Raw genomic sequence first — 12,569 nt, forward strand, 5'->3', positions numbered from 1 at the left:
GCCCCTCCCGAGCCCGGGCACCCGCCTCATGGGCCTTACTCGGCGAGAATGTGGTCAGGGCACCAAAGGGGGAGGCCTACCGCTCCGGAGCAGTGCACAAAAAATGAGGAGGCCCCGGCCCTCCGGCGACGGCCAGACCTCGGGGCAGCGCCCTGGCCCCGGCCCCGGGCAGCCGCAAAACCAGAAGGCCAGAAGCGGACCCGAGCCCGAAGCCTCCTTTGGCATCTCGCTCCGCCCCTCGCCCCGCCCCGTGACGCAAACAGGGCGGAGCCAGCGGCCTCTAGCGAGACCAGCCGGTGCGTCACGGCCCGCGCCAGCTCCGAGCTCCTCCCACGCCCGCCTGCCCCCGAGATGGCGCCTGCGCAACGCGGCTCGGCCCGGGTGGTGCCCCCCCCCCTCCCCTAGCAACGGTCGTCGCGCCCGCCTTCGTCCGTCGGCTGCGCTCGCGCACGCGCGCTCCTTCCGGCCGCCCGGCCCCGCCCTCCCCGTCACCCGTAACAACCACTCGAGCCTCGCCGCGCCCCCCCCCCCCCCGCCCCCCCCCCCCCCCCCCCCCCCCCCCCCCCCCCCCCCCCGCCCCGGTCCACTCCCCGGAACCGGCGGCGGAGCTGCGGCCACCGGCAGTAGAACGGCGACGGCACCACGGAGCTGCCGGCATGAGCGCCCCCCGCCGCCCCGCGTCCCGGGCCCGGCCTTTTTGACAAGAGGTAGGCGCGCGTCTCCGCGGCGGGCTCCGAGCGCGACCCCGGCTCGGCCCCTCCCAGCGCCGCGAGGCTCTTCGCTGCCCCTTTGCTTCCTCGGCCGGGGCCGGAGCGGGCCCCACCGCCCCCGCTGCCCCGGTAGCCCCCACCCTCGCCCCCACCTTCGCACTCCGGGAGCCCTCCCTGGGGGGAGCAGACTTTGGGATCCACGCCCGCCCTCGGCTCCCCACGCCCGGGCTGGCCGGGGCTGGGGGCCCGCGGGAGCCGCGGCGCTGGACCCTCCGGACCGACCCGAGGGCCCGGCCGCCCCTCCGCCTGCGCGCGGCGGACTCCCTGGTTCCGGCCATTGGCTAATTTTTAAGCACCGATTGTCATGCAATAGAGGCTGCCCTGGTCCGGGATGCCACCTGGCCGTTGTAACTCCGGAGTCCCACGTATCTCCGGACCTGAGCATCCGAAGCCGGGCGCCGGCAGGAGTTGAGAAGCTCGTGAATTAGCAGGTTCCCGGCGTAGTCACTCTGGGTTCTTCCGGGCGGTGGAATCCTGAATGGGTGTTAGTGTCTCCACCGAGCATTCTGCTTTTCAAGTCTCCCCCAACCCCCGCAACCCTTTTTATACCCTGTAACCAGCCTCCCTGTCTCCGGGAGATGCTCTGAAGTTAATTTTTCCCATTTCAGAATTGTGCACCAGCCTGGTCAGGTTTGCAGAACGGAATAGAACGTGGTCCCGGCGCATCGGGACCTCCCAGTCCCAGACCCCGTATTAGTGCCGGGCGGAGTGAGGCGCAGGACTCCGGAGTTTGGCTCTGAACGTTGTGATTTCAGAGTTGGACGTTCTTCGAGATTATCTCACCCGAAACCTCATTTTACAGAGGCGAAACCGAGTCCGAAGGAAGTCAAATGACTGCTTTGAGGTCACCGGGAGTAGTTCTGTAGCAGCTTTCAGACTGCCGGTGTTGTCCAACATAACCTGTTCTTGCCGGGAGAGATATGCTGAACAAACACCAGAGAGTTCCAGACCTGGTGAAATGGAATGATAGAGATAAGAATCTTCTGAAATAAAATATATCTCCATTTTTTTTTTTTTTTATTACAGCTAGACTTTGGGCGCCTTGAGGATATTCCGTTTTGTAGGTTCGAATATTCTCTGACCGTATTCAGCATGAAGTGACATCCTTAATGATTATTCTCAGCAGGACAGGTAGGCTCTTTGGATTTATTTTTCTTCTTCACTTTTTTTTTTTTTAAAAGAAGACTTTATTTATTTGACAGGGAGGAGAGATCACAAGTAGGCAGAGTCGCAGGCAGAGAGAGGGGGAAGCCTGCTCCCCGCTGAGCAGAGAGCCCAACCTAGGCCCCTGAGACATGACCTGAGCTGAAGGCAGAGACTTAACCCACTGAGCCACCTAGGCGCCCCTTCTTCCTCACTTTTAAATAGGAAAGTAAAGTCACACAGAGGACTCCAAAAGACGTGTATTTTTCAGAAAAATACGTGTAGACTGGCACCAGAGTGGGAATAGGTTATCTTGTAGGAGGAGTCCTTTCTCTGGGAAGTAGGCCCCATTTAGTGATTATTGACAGTCATCAACATCGGTCTGAGGCTGGAGGTCTGCTCAGCCCGAGTGCTTGGTGTTGCTGTCCGTTTGAAGACAGGCCTCTGAGATTGTAGTCTACGCAGTTAGAAAACAGGGATTGACAAGTTTACTTTGAAGCTAGTTTTTGAGGAGTATTCCATAATTTGAGATACTGTAGGATTTTCTTCCCGTTTTTATTTTTGTGTGTCACCAGACTTAATATCTTGAAGTGCCATCACTTTCATTTAGCTTCTTGTAGAAGTTGTGGCAGGGGAAAATGATTCCGGAACTAATTATTGGATCATAACGTTTCAGTGCGGGAAAGAACTGGGATCCTGCACCCAGCCCAGCCCCTGGAGAGGTCCGGGGTGGGGGGGCAGGGGGGGCGGAGCAGAGCTGTTTCCCTCATGACACTTGGACTTCCTTCACCCTTACTGTTTTTTCACCTTCTCCTTCCTTGTACAGTCCAAGCGTCCTCTTCGGGATTTTGTAGGGAATTATGTGACCTATTGAGGTCCCTTTCTACAGTTAGACTGTGGTATGATGAGTAAATGCACACGTAATTTTTTCCAGACTTAATCATGGCTTTTTTAATCATATATATTTGTGTTTGGCAGGTGTGAGACGGTTGCTATTGTGTTACAATCATGGTGCAGAAATACCAGTCACCGGTGAGGGTGTATAAACACCCCTTTGAATTAATTATGGCTGTAAGTACTTGACATTTTAATTTAGTCTTTGGCTTTTTTTTTAAGTATTCAAATGGGATGATCTGTAAACAGGTGTTAATTTTATAATTTGTTTCCATTGCTCTGCTGTTACTTACTCTGTTTTTATGCTTATGATCCGGATCTAGAGTTCTTGAAATGTTTTTAAACCGTTAATCTCTAAAAATGAAAACCCGTAAATCTCTAAAAATGAAAACCCGCGTGTTTTGTTTTTTTTTAAATGCACCTACGGTTAATATGTGAATTTGAGTTAATTCTCTCTGAAAACACAGAAGTGGGTTTCTGACTAAATACTTCTTCTTCTGGATTTTGCTCTTTCTGTTTGTTCGTTGAAGTAGAAAAGGGATGTGGAAATTGGCTTTTCTTCCCTCTGCTGCTCGTTGAGAAGCCTGTTCTGGTTGTCGGAATTCAGTTATATAACAATGAGCACTATGGGATGGAGTTTAATTTGATGATTCTAACGACTCTGCTGAATGAGTTTTTCCCCCTGAAGTCAAGTTCGGGTGGCATAGCAGAACTCCACCAACGGGTTAACTCAAGTCTTAATTTTCTTTGTTATTCATCTGAAGAGTTTGGCTGAAGATAAGCATTTCACTAGACGCAGTCACTTTTAGACTATTCTTGGGTATTCTTTCTTTCTGTGTTACTGTTAAGGTGTAATACAGCCTAAGTACAGGAAATGCTTTGGTCATGAACGTAAGGGTGGAAATGCCCAGCTGGACCAAGATCAAGATCCAGAACATACCAGCCCAGCGAGGAGTCCCACTTGCCCCCTCCCTCGCACCTCAGAGTTAGCTGCTGCTCTGACCCGGAACGCCATTGATGAGTGTTGGCTGTTTCTGTTCTATATTTAACTAGAAACTCGGGTGTTTTTGCATCAGGCTGCTCCTGGGCAGCCTCGTTGGTGACATCTATCCGGAGCAATATATTTCTGAAAAATAACCCCCAAATGCAAGCCCTCTCAAGGAAACAGTTTAGGCTTAGAGAATTTTTAAAAACTGAGACGTAATTTACATACAGTGAAATGGTCACTTTGATCAGTTTTGATGGCAGAGTGACCCACACCTCTGTCAGGACGCAGCACCTTCCTGCCCATTACCTCAGAAAGTTCCCTGTGCCTCTTCTCGGTCCGTGTGAGGTTTTGGGGGGGGTTTCTTTTGGCATGGGGGTGGAGTTTTTAGTTCTGCATTTCCTTTCTTTTTTCCTTGAAGATTTCATTTTTACGTAATCTCTGCACCCTGTGCGGGACTCGAACTCAAAACCCTGAGACCAAGCGTCCTGTGTTTGACTGATGGAGCCAGCCAGGCGCCTCCGCGTTTCCCTTAAATACCAGGACTGTTGAGTATTTTCTGTGAATGGTTTGTCAGGAGGGCTTGTTTCCTGTTTGCATGTTGCCCTGCTTTGGCTTTTGGTCGTATGCTGCCAAGACCCGCTCCAGAGAGCCTGAGGAGGGGTATTGTTCGTGGGGACACATGTGGTGCGATGGGGTGATGGGAATCGCACAGAAATGCAGGAATGCAAACTGGCTGGGCTGAGCTCCAAGAACCGGGCCTTGGAAGGTGGTTCCCGGCAGCTCTGGGAACCTCGGCCGCACTTGGCCCTGCAACTTCGCCCCGCGGGGCTTGGCCCCGGCCTTGCTCCATAGTGGGGAGCCTCTCTTCCCCTTCTCCTGCCAGTCGGCTGCTTTGCCCACTCCTGGTTTTCCCTCCCCTGTGCTTCAGCTCTCGTGCCCTCTTAGCTATTCAGAGCCCCCCCCAGCCCTAGCTCGGCCTGGTCACAAGTTCTCCATCACTGCATTCTTTCAGTTTCTAAGTGACCGCGTCTCGTCATGTTTCCCAGTTCAGATTCTAGAGAGACTTGATCTGGGCACCCCCCCCCACCCCGGAGTGAGGCTGTAGGTTATTGGCCAGCCTGTGGGTTACACCCCCCCCACCCCGGGGTGGTGGCAGAGGCTGGTAGAGCTGGGGGGGAGGTGTGGGGAGCAGCTGAGCCCAGTGGCCCCCTGTGAGGCTGCATACGGCTCTAGGGGCTGGGCCTCTAGGGGCTGGGCCTCTAGGGGCTGGGCCTCTAGGGACTGGGCCAGGCCAGGTCCTCAGGGGGCACAGGAGCCAGGAGTGGTGCATTCTGTTTCGTAAAACTTTCAGTAGATGTTAAAAGCTCAGTGCAACCCTGATTGTGGGAGGCAAAGGTTTTTTTTGTCTCTTCTGCAGACACTAGACATAAAGAGGAGTTTTGACCGTCTAATGATCAACTTCCTTATTTTCCTTACTTGTTTTCAAAATGGTGACGTTTGTTCTGCTCATTTTATGCGTGGATTTACGGGAGAATTTGAAATTGAAGTTCTGAACCGTCCCCCTAGGCTTTTAAAATTAAATTGCTTTTTAAATTGCTTTTGTTTTGAGGCAAGTAGTCGTTTTCTTTTGGGTTGTGGAAAATATTTTATAATCTGAAAATGAAATATATTCTCCTTCCAGAATTAGACAGGAGCTAGAATGTTTTGTTGTTGTTGTTTTTTAAGATTATTTATTTATTTATTTCATAGGCAGAGATCACACGTAGGCAGAGAGGAAGGGAAGCAGGCTCCCTGCCAAGCAGAGAGCCCAATGTGGGGCTTGATTCCAGGACCCCGGGATCATGACCTGAGCTGAGGGCAGAGGCTTTAACCCACTGAGCCACCCAGGCGCCCCAGGACCTAGAATGTTTTAAGTCCTTAGTGATTATTGTATGGTGTCATTGGCCACTTTTCGGACTGGAATTGTATGTCATAAAATTCTCTTTATTTACCTTGCTTTATTATTATTTTTTTCATTGAGGAGAAACAGTAGTATAATAGATTTAGTCTGGAAATATTCTGTGCAGTTCTTCAGGGTGAAGAGAGACATAGTTGAAGCAGGAACAAAACTCTAGCTTCAAGGGAATTTTTTTTTTTTTTTTAAGAATTTATTTTTAAGTAAGCTCCACACCCAGTGTGGGGATTGAACCTTCAACTCAGAGACCCAAGAGTCCCATGCCCTACCGACTGAGCCAGCCAGATGCTCCTCCAAGGGAAAGGGATTTGAGAGAGCTCCACAGCGAGGGCTGGGTAGTGGTGGGAGTGCTGGGCAGGTGGTTGGCCTGGGGAATGCATTTGAGCCTCCAAGTCTTGCTTCGGGGGACCCCTGGGGGAAGGAGACTGTTGGGGAAAATGCCAGTCAGTTGACACATGGCCTTGTCTGTCAACTGGGAGAGAGACTGAGTTCAGTATTGCTAGAAAATGGCTTAGGTGGAAATCGCCTAGTGTAACTAGAGACAGGTGGGCCTCCTGTTTGTTAATTGTATTTGATTGATTTAATGAAAATTTATCTTTTGGGATCAGTGTACCCGTAGCATGAAGAAATCATGTTGATGTTTTCACTGACTCTTCTGAATTAGATGGCAAACAAGCAAGATGGAGGGGAGTTTTCCCCCCGGGCCCTTAGGGCATTTTAAGGGCTTGCTTTTGTGAGATGTTTGCCCAGAAACAGCATGTTAGTGCTTCAGTGAGTGGAGAAATGGCCTGAGAGCCCCTGTCTCACCTTGGAGGGTGAGGAATCTGAGGCGTACGTAGTGGCCGAGATCTACTCCCGAGTCCGTCGTCCGGCAGCCTGCAGGGGCTTCTGAAGGTTCGTGTTCCCCAGCCTGCCTCTGGCTTGTCCAGTCTCTGCCTGGGCTGCTGGGAGGCATAGTGAATCCCTGAAGGACAATTAAGATTTGGGGTCTCACCCGGGCAGAGGGAGGGGATCCCACAGAGCAGGAGCTTGGCATGGCAGGGAGGACTCTGATGCTCTCGCAGGTGAGTTTCATGTTGACATTTCTGGGGGAAAACATAGGGGTTTTTTTTTTGTTTGTTTGTTTTGTTTTGTTTTGTTTTTTTAAAGATTTTATTTGACAGAGATCACAAGTAGGCAGAGAGGCAGCAGAGAGAAAGAGAGGAGGAAGCAGGCCCCCTGCCGAGCAGAGAGCCCGATGCAGGGACTCCATCCCAGGACCCTGAGATCATGACCTGAGTTGAAGGCAGAGGCTTAACCCACTGAGCCACCCAGGCGTCCCGGAAAACACAGTTTTGAAACAAAACATTTTCAAGCACAGCTTTCCCCCTCTGATGTTGCAGGCCTCTTACTGCCAACCCGAGGAGGGGTGAAGGAGCCGGGAGCGGGTGGAAGAGGGTGTGGGAGTGTGGCTGGGAGAGGGCCCTGTACCTCTGGTTGCTGGGAAAAGGCCTGTCGTCTGTCTTTCGTGGCCCAGGGAGCTCGGCGCCAGCGCACACAAGTGGAGTGAGGACTGGCCCCTTATCCCTTTCGGCCCCAGGCCCCAGGACAGCTGTTGTTTTGACCTGGTGGAGCCCGTGATGGGCGAGGCCCCGTTGCCCCCCTATGCCAGCACAGTGTGCCTGGGGCTCCGCTGTCAGGAGCATCAGCCGCCTTCCAGGGTCCCCTGTCCCCTGCCATCTGTGGCCCAGCAGACACAGCCTCCGATTGTGTTCTCAGGTCCCACGTTTCTGTCCCTTTGTCTCCTGCTCGTTCCGTCTTGTATGCCTTCGGGTCACCCTGTGTTCTCCTGCCAGACGCTGTGTCCACTTGGCAGTCCCGTTTGAGTGACCTCTTACTGTCTCACCTGCTGTAAACTCCCGAGCTCTTCCTCGAGGCCCTTCCTGTCCTCCTCTCTCTGTTTAACCTTACTTCACAAACACGGATTCTTAAATATGTCCTGTGCTGTGCTGGGTGCCTCACGGTGTTTTTCCGGCCCGCGCACCCTTTTGACAGTTCCCTCCTCCCCTTCCCTTCCTGCTTCTCCCCATCTCGTTTGTGTGGGGCCCGGTCCTGCTGACCTTGCCCACCTCCCCGGCCTCTGAGGGGCGGCCCGGGCCTCTCTCCTGTTCTTCCGCGTCTTGTCATCGGGCTCGTCAGGGTCAGCTGCTTCCCCTGCTCCCCGGGGTTTATGCTCCGGGTTCCGCGTAGCTATTTCATACGTTCCTCGGGGGCAGTGACTTCGCGGAGTTTTTCCTCGTTCCCTCACGTGTTGGCACTGAGCATGTCATAGGCCCCGGGTGGCACCTGATCAGTGGACGTCTGTGTGCAGAAGCTTTGGGAGGTGGGTCTGCTGGAAACTCAGACCGCACATGTAACTCCGTGGCCTGTTTTCAGACGAGAGAGTCTATGTTTTCTCCGTGGAAGAGAAGTAACGCACTATGATTTTCAGTTAGCCAGCGCTGCCCTTCGGAACAGAGCCCTTTTGTGATGAATCTGACTTTTTTTTTGACATCTTTATAAAGTACACGAAGCCCTGTTGACCGGCACCTCACTGGTAGTTTGAGCGACACACTTTTGTAGGTTGAACAAGCAGAGAAGGCGTTTGCCGGTGAGTAGTCACCGCTGAATGTCCCACCCCCACTCCATTTGCTTGTGCTTTTTTCTCTCGTATTTTTGTTTGTTTCATTCTTTGTGTTTTTAGCCCCTTTCCCCGGGTGTCTCCTGGCTTCCCGCTGAGACTAGATGATGAGGGCAGGCAGGAGAGATTTGCTGTGAGTTGGGTGCACATCTAGTCCCTGCCACAGACCAGCTGGGGGCCCAGTGACTAGGCCAGTTGCCTGGTGTCGGGCCGTGGTGCGGAGGAATTAGACCATAGAACGGAGAGTAGGGAGGACAGGGCCTAGCGATTCCTACACCCTCCCCTCTTCCCTACCTCCAAATACGAGGTGAAATGAATCAGTAAGTAAATGACTTCTCTGAATGTGTATATTTCTTTTATTTTTAAGATTTCTTTTAGATTAAACAGGAATTCCTACTTATATTTAGGCTTTATTCTGTCCATTCAGGTTTCCCGTATCAAAACAGCAGGGGATGCCTGGGGACCCCAGGCGGACTTGTATGGGCGGCTGCAGTGAGAAGAGCCCCATGTTGAGTTGAACTGAGGCTGGTCTTTTTGGGGTGAGAGCGAGGTGTGCAGAAATCCGAGAAATAGAGCGCTTCCTGGGGAGGCGGCCCGGCACACGAGCCACCCCACTTCCATCGTTGCTCAGGTTGGCTGGGGCGGAGGGGCACCAGTCCGCGGGAACCCGGACTGGCTTCGTCCTTGCTCACTCTTCCTGGCAGCCGCCTGCCTCCTGAAGCCCCGTGCATCCTCCGGAAGAAATCTTGAGCCACTTGTCCCACCTTCACCATTTCTCCCTCTGACCTGAGTCAGGTCAGGGTCAGGTCAGGGCTTTGAGTGGCATTTTAGATTGAAGTGTTGTCGTCCCTTCTCTCGTTGTTCTTTTTTTTTTTTTTTTTAAACGATTTTATTTATTTATTTGACAGACAGAGATGACCAATAGAGAGGCAGGCAGAGAGGGAGGAGGAAGCAGGCTCCCTGCTGAGCAGAGAGCCCGATGCGGGGCTCGATCCCAGGACCCTGGGATCATGACCTGAGCCAAAGGCAGAGGCTTAACCCTCTGAGCCACCCAGGCACCACTCATTGTTCTTCTTGAAGCACGTCTTCTTCCTCTCATCCTAGATTTCATCCCTGGGCCTTTCAGCATCCCTGACTCTGGTTTCCCAGTTTCTCGTGGTGATACTGAAATGCGTCCTCTCATTGATCGAGGCGGGGTTGTATCTTCAGGCAGCCTGATGGGCAGTGGGCTTTGTTTTTACTCAGAGGTGAATAATCAGTGTCCTGTATTTTGGGTAGCTGACTTTCAGCAATTTATTCAAGTCCAGGAATGGAGGGAAATGATCCAGTTTCTTTGATGGCGTATTAAGGTCAGTTTTCAGTGGGGGGATATTGTAGTCTTCTCATTTATAGGCTGTTCGAGTGCCATAGTGTGAGTCCTGTTGCATTTAATACAAGCTGGGGTGTAATTAGTCAGGCTCACTTAGTTTTGGAAATGGACAATTATAGTACACTTTCATTACATGCTACTTTGTATAGAACTAGGCATTTTCCTTTCTCTTACACCCACTTGCCAACACATTATGCATTCCAGATTATTTTTAATGTGCTAGGGTGAAGATAGTTGTGGTTTGGTAGGAAATATCCTAAGGAGAAATAAAGCAGGATCTGACTCAGCTCCTTGCCTCTTTGATTTACCTGTTTTTGTGAAAACACAAAATACCAGACAAAAACCCCAAAACCTTGTATTATGGACATTTTCAAGCGTATATGAGCGTACACTCTCTAGGATGAAGTGTCCAGTTAGTGCCACGGGCCCATGACCCCATGCCAGCAGGAGCAGCACTTTGCCCCTACTACTGTATCATCTGCCCCCCCCTTTGCCTGGTGTATTTCAAGTAGATTTCAGACATCTTGCGAACTCATCCCTAACTCCTGAAGCATGTATCTCTAACCAATAAGGACCTTTTTCTTTTGTAAACATGATTACCATGTCCTCATGATATTTAACGAAAACACTGTGTTCAGACTTACCTTGACTGTCTGGGACAATGTCTTTTCAGAAATTGTTTGGATCCTGCTCCAGATCAGCCATCGCTCTTGGTTTTTGTGTCTTCATTCTCCACACTTCTCCCACGTTCTCCCTTCCCTTTGTTTCCTTTCATGCCCTCACTTTGTTAGAGAAACTGGGTCATCGTCCAGTCCCGTCCCCCTGACCTTTGGCTGACTTAATTGTTCACAGTAGCGGATAGGAGCAGATGGAACCTCGAATCAGGTCAGCAACTCGTAGCAGCTCTGGCTGAAATGCTGGGTGATGGCGATTGGCCTTACTGATTTAGTGGCGAAAACCTGCTGCTCCTCTTTGGCCCCAGGGACCCTCTTCAAGAATGTGGAATTGCAAATAAGATGCAGAATATTCTTTCCCATTAAACTGGGTCTATCCATAGTTACTTTTTAACCTACTTCATTAGTTCTGATTTTTCACACAGAAAGCACTTGAAAGGAGTTCATCTCCTAGTAGGTCTGACTGAGAGCGGAGGGTGCTGGTGGAGGCCTGGCTGGGGGCTAGTGAGGTCGGGGTGGCGGGGGCGTGGTCTGAGGGGTCTGGCTAACGGTGCTTCTTCCATGGGAGCCCCGGGTAGGGATATCAGGCTGGTTGGAGAAGTGACCACAGAGAAGTTCACTGAAGAGAGGCCGTGGCTTGCCTCCTGTCGTAACTGAGTCTTCGTTCTTGATTTTAACCTGTGTAAGAGGGAAACAGTCTTGTGTAGTTCTCAGGGAGTGACTTACACATTGAAACTGAGAGCATGTGCCACATTCAGATTCTTTTGCTGGGTCCAATCTGATGTTAGGTGAACTAGCCTTCTTTTTTTTTTTTAAATGAAAAGCTTATGTATATGTCATTATCACTCTCTATAAGGTAACTGCTCTATGTGTCTTGATGCGTGCTGAATCCCTTTTCCATTCAGAAATCTTGCCCTCTGTTGCATGGCCCTCCTGCGTGTTTCCGCACGGGCATGTCTAGAGCACATTTGGAGTTGCTGATAAGCACACGGTGTGTCAGTCAGTGTCTTGGATATTTTTTTTGTAAAGATTTTATTTATTTTTTTGACAGAGATAGAGATCACAAGCAGGCAGAGAGACCGGCAAAGAGAGAGGGGAAGCAGGTTCCCTGCTGAGCAGAGAGCCTGATGCGGGGCTCTATCCCAGGACCCTGAGATCATGACCTGAGCCAAAGGCAGAGGCTTAACCCACTGAGCCACCCAGGCGCCCCAGTATCTTGGATATTTGATTAGAGGCTGCATGTGGGACTCTCTGGCCTGCGCTTCTGACCTATCTCGCCTCTCTCCCGATTTCCATGCCTTTCTGGGGGCGGACAGACAACTCCTCTGATGATACTTGTTTTGCTATTTGGGGACCACCGGTTGTATATTTCGTGTTTTCTGGGCCTCATAAACATCATGGTGTTTTAATTGGTAGTTAATGCTGTCTTAGAACCATCCAGTTCCCTCTCACCTGAGCAGCCTGAGTTAAACCCACGGCTTCAGCTGTTACTTTATAAACAGAAGCTCTCAGAGTTTATCTTCAGCCTAGACTCCCACTCAGGAGCTTCCAGATTCCCAGCCAGCTGCCTGCTAGGACATCTCCATTTGACTATATACAAATTTAGTGTCTCTGAAACAGAATCCACTCCCTCCTCCTGCCTGTGCAAAGAACATAGCCTAACAGAAAACAAATACACAAAAAAAAACAAACCAAAAAAACCCCAGTAAAATGCCACTCGGAAGCTCTGCCTTTTCCTGTGATCTGCTTCTGACGAGTGCCACTGCCACGTGGCCTGCTCTGCCCTCAGACCAGAAACCTCGGCATCCCCGGCTGCCTTCCCGGCTCACCCTTCAGGCTCAGTGATGACCAGACCCTCCCCTGTTCAGAATGCCTCCTGAACCATTTGTCTTTCTTTTTCTCCCTCCCTCCCACCCTTTGATTTTTTAAAGTTTTATTTATTTAAGTCATCTTTACACCCCAGGTGGGGCTGGAACTCACGACCCCAAGGTCAGGAGTCACGTGCGTGCTCCTCTGACCCAGCCAGCCAGCCCCCCCACCCGAACTGTTTCTGAATCTGCCCGTCTCCAGTCACGTTGGCTCCTCTCCGATGACAGTTCCTGGCGTCCTCGGGGCCTT

General features: G+C 51.4%; 1 protein-coding gene across 1 annotated transcript in view; it reads left to right on the top strand.

The window, feature by feature from the left end:
- The first annotated feature begins 624 nt into the window (after window positions 1-624).
- Window positions 625-12,569, top strand: part of LOC111160358 (SEC14 like lipid binding 1) — a 54,930-nt gene continuing 42,985 nt past the window's right edge. The window contains exons 1-3 of the mRNA XM_022523416.1: window positions 625-707; window positions 1,797-1,901; window positions 2,892-2,984. Coding sequence (XP_022379124.1) covers window positions 2,922-2,984 — 63 coding nt within the window. The 5' untranslated portion in view covers window positions 625-707; window positions 1,797-1,901; window positions 2,892-2,921. The remainder of the gene's footprint in view (window positions 708-1,796; window positions 1,902-2,891; window positions 2,985-12,569) is intronic.

Source organism: Enhydra lutris, unplaced genomic scaffold (genome assembly GCF_002288905.1).
Source record: "Enhydra lutris kenyoni isolate GAN:26980312 unplaced genomic scaffold, ASM228890v2 scaffoldscaffold75, whole genome shotgun sequence".
In the NCBI taxonomy this organism is placed as follows: domain Eukaryota; kingdom Metazoa; phylum Chordata; class Mammalia; order Carnivora; family Mustelidae; genus Enhydra; species Enhydra lutris.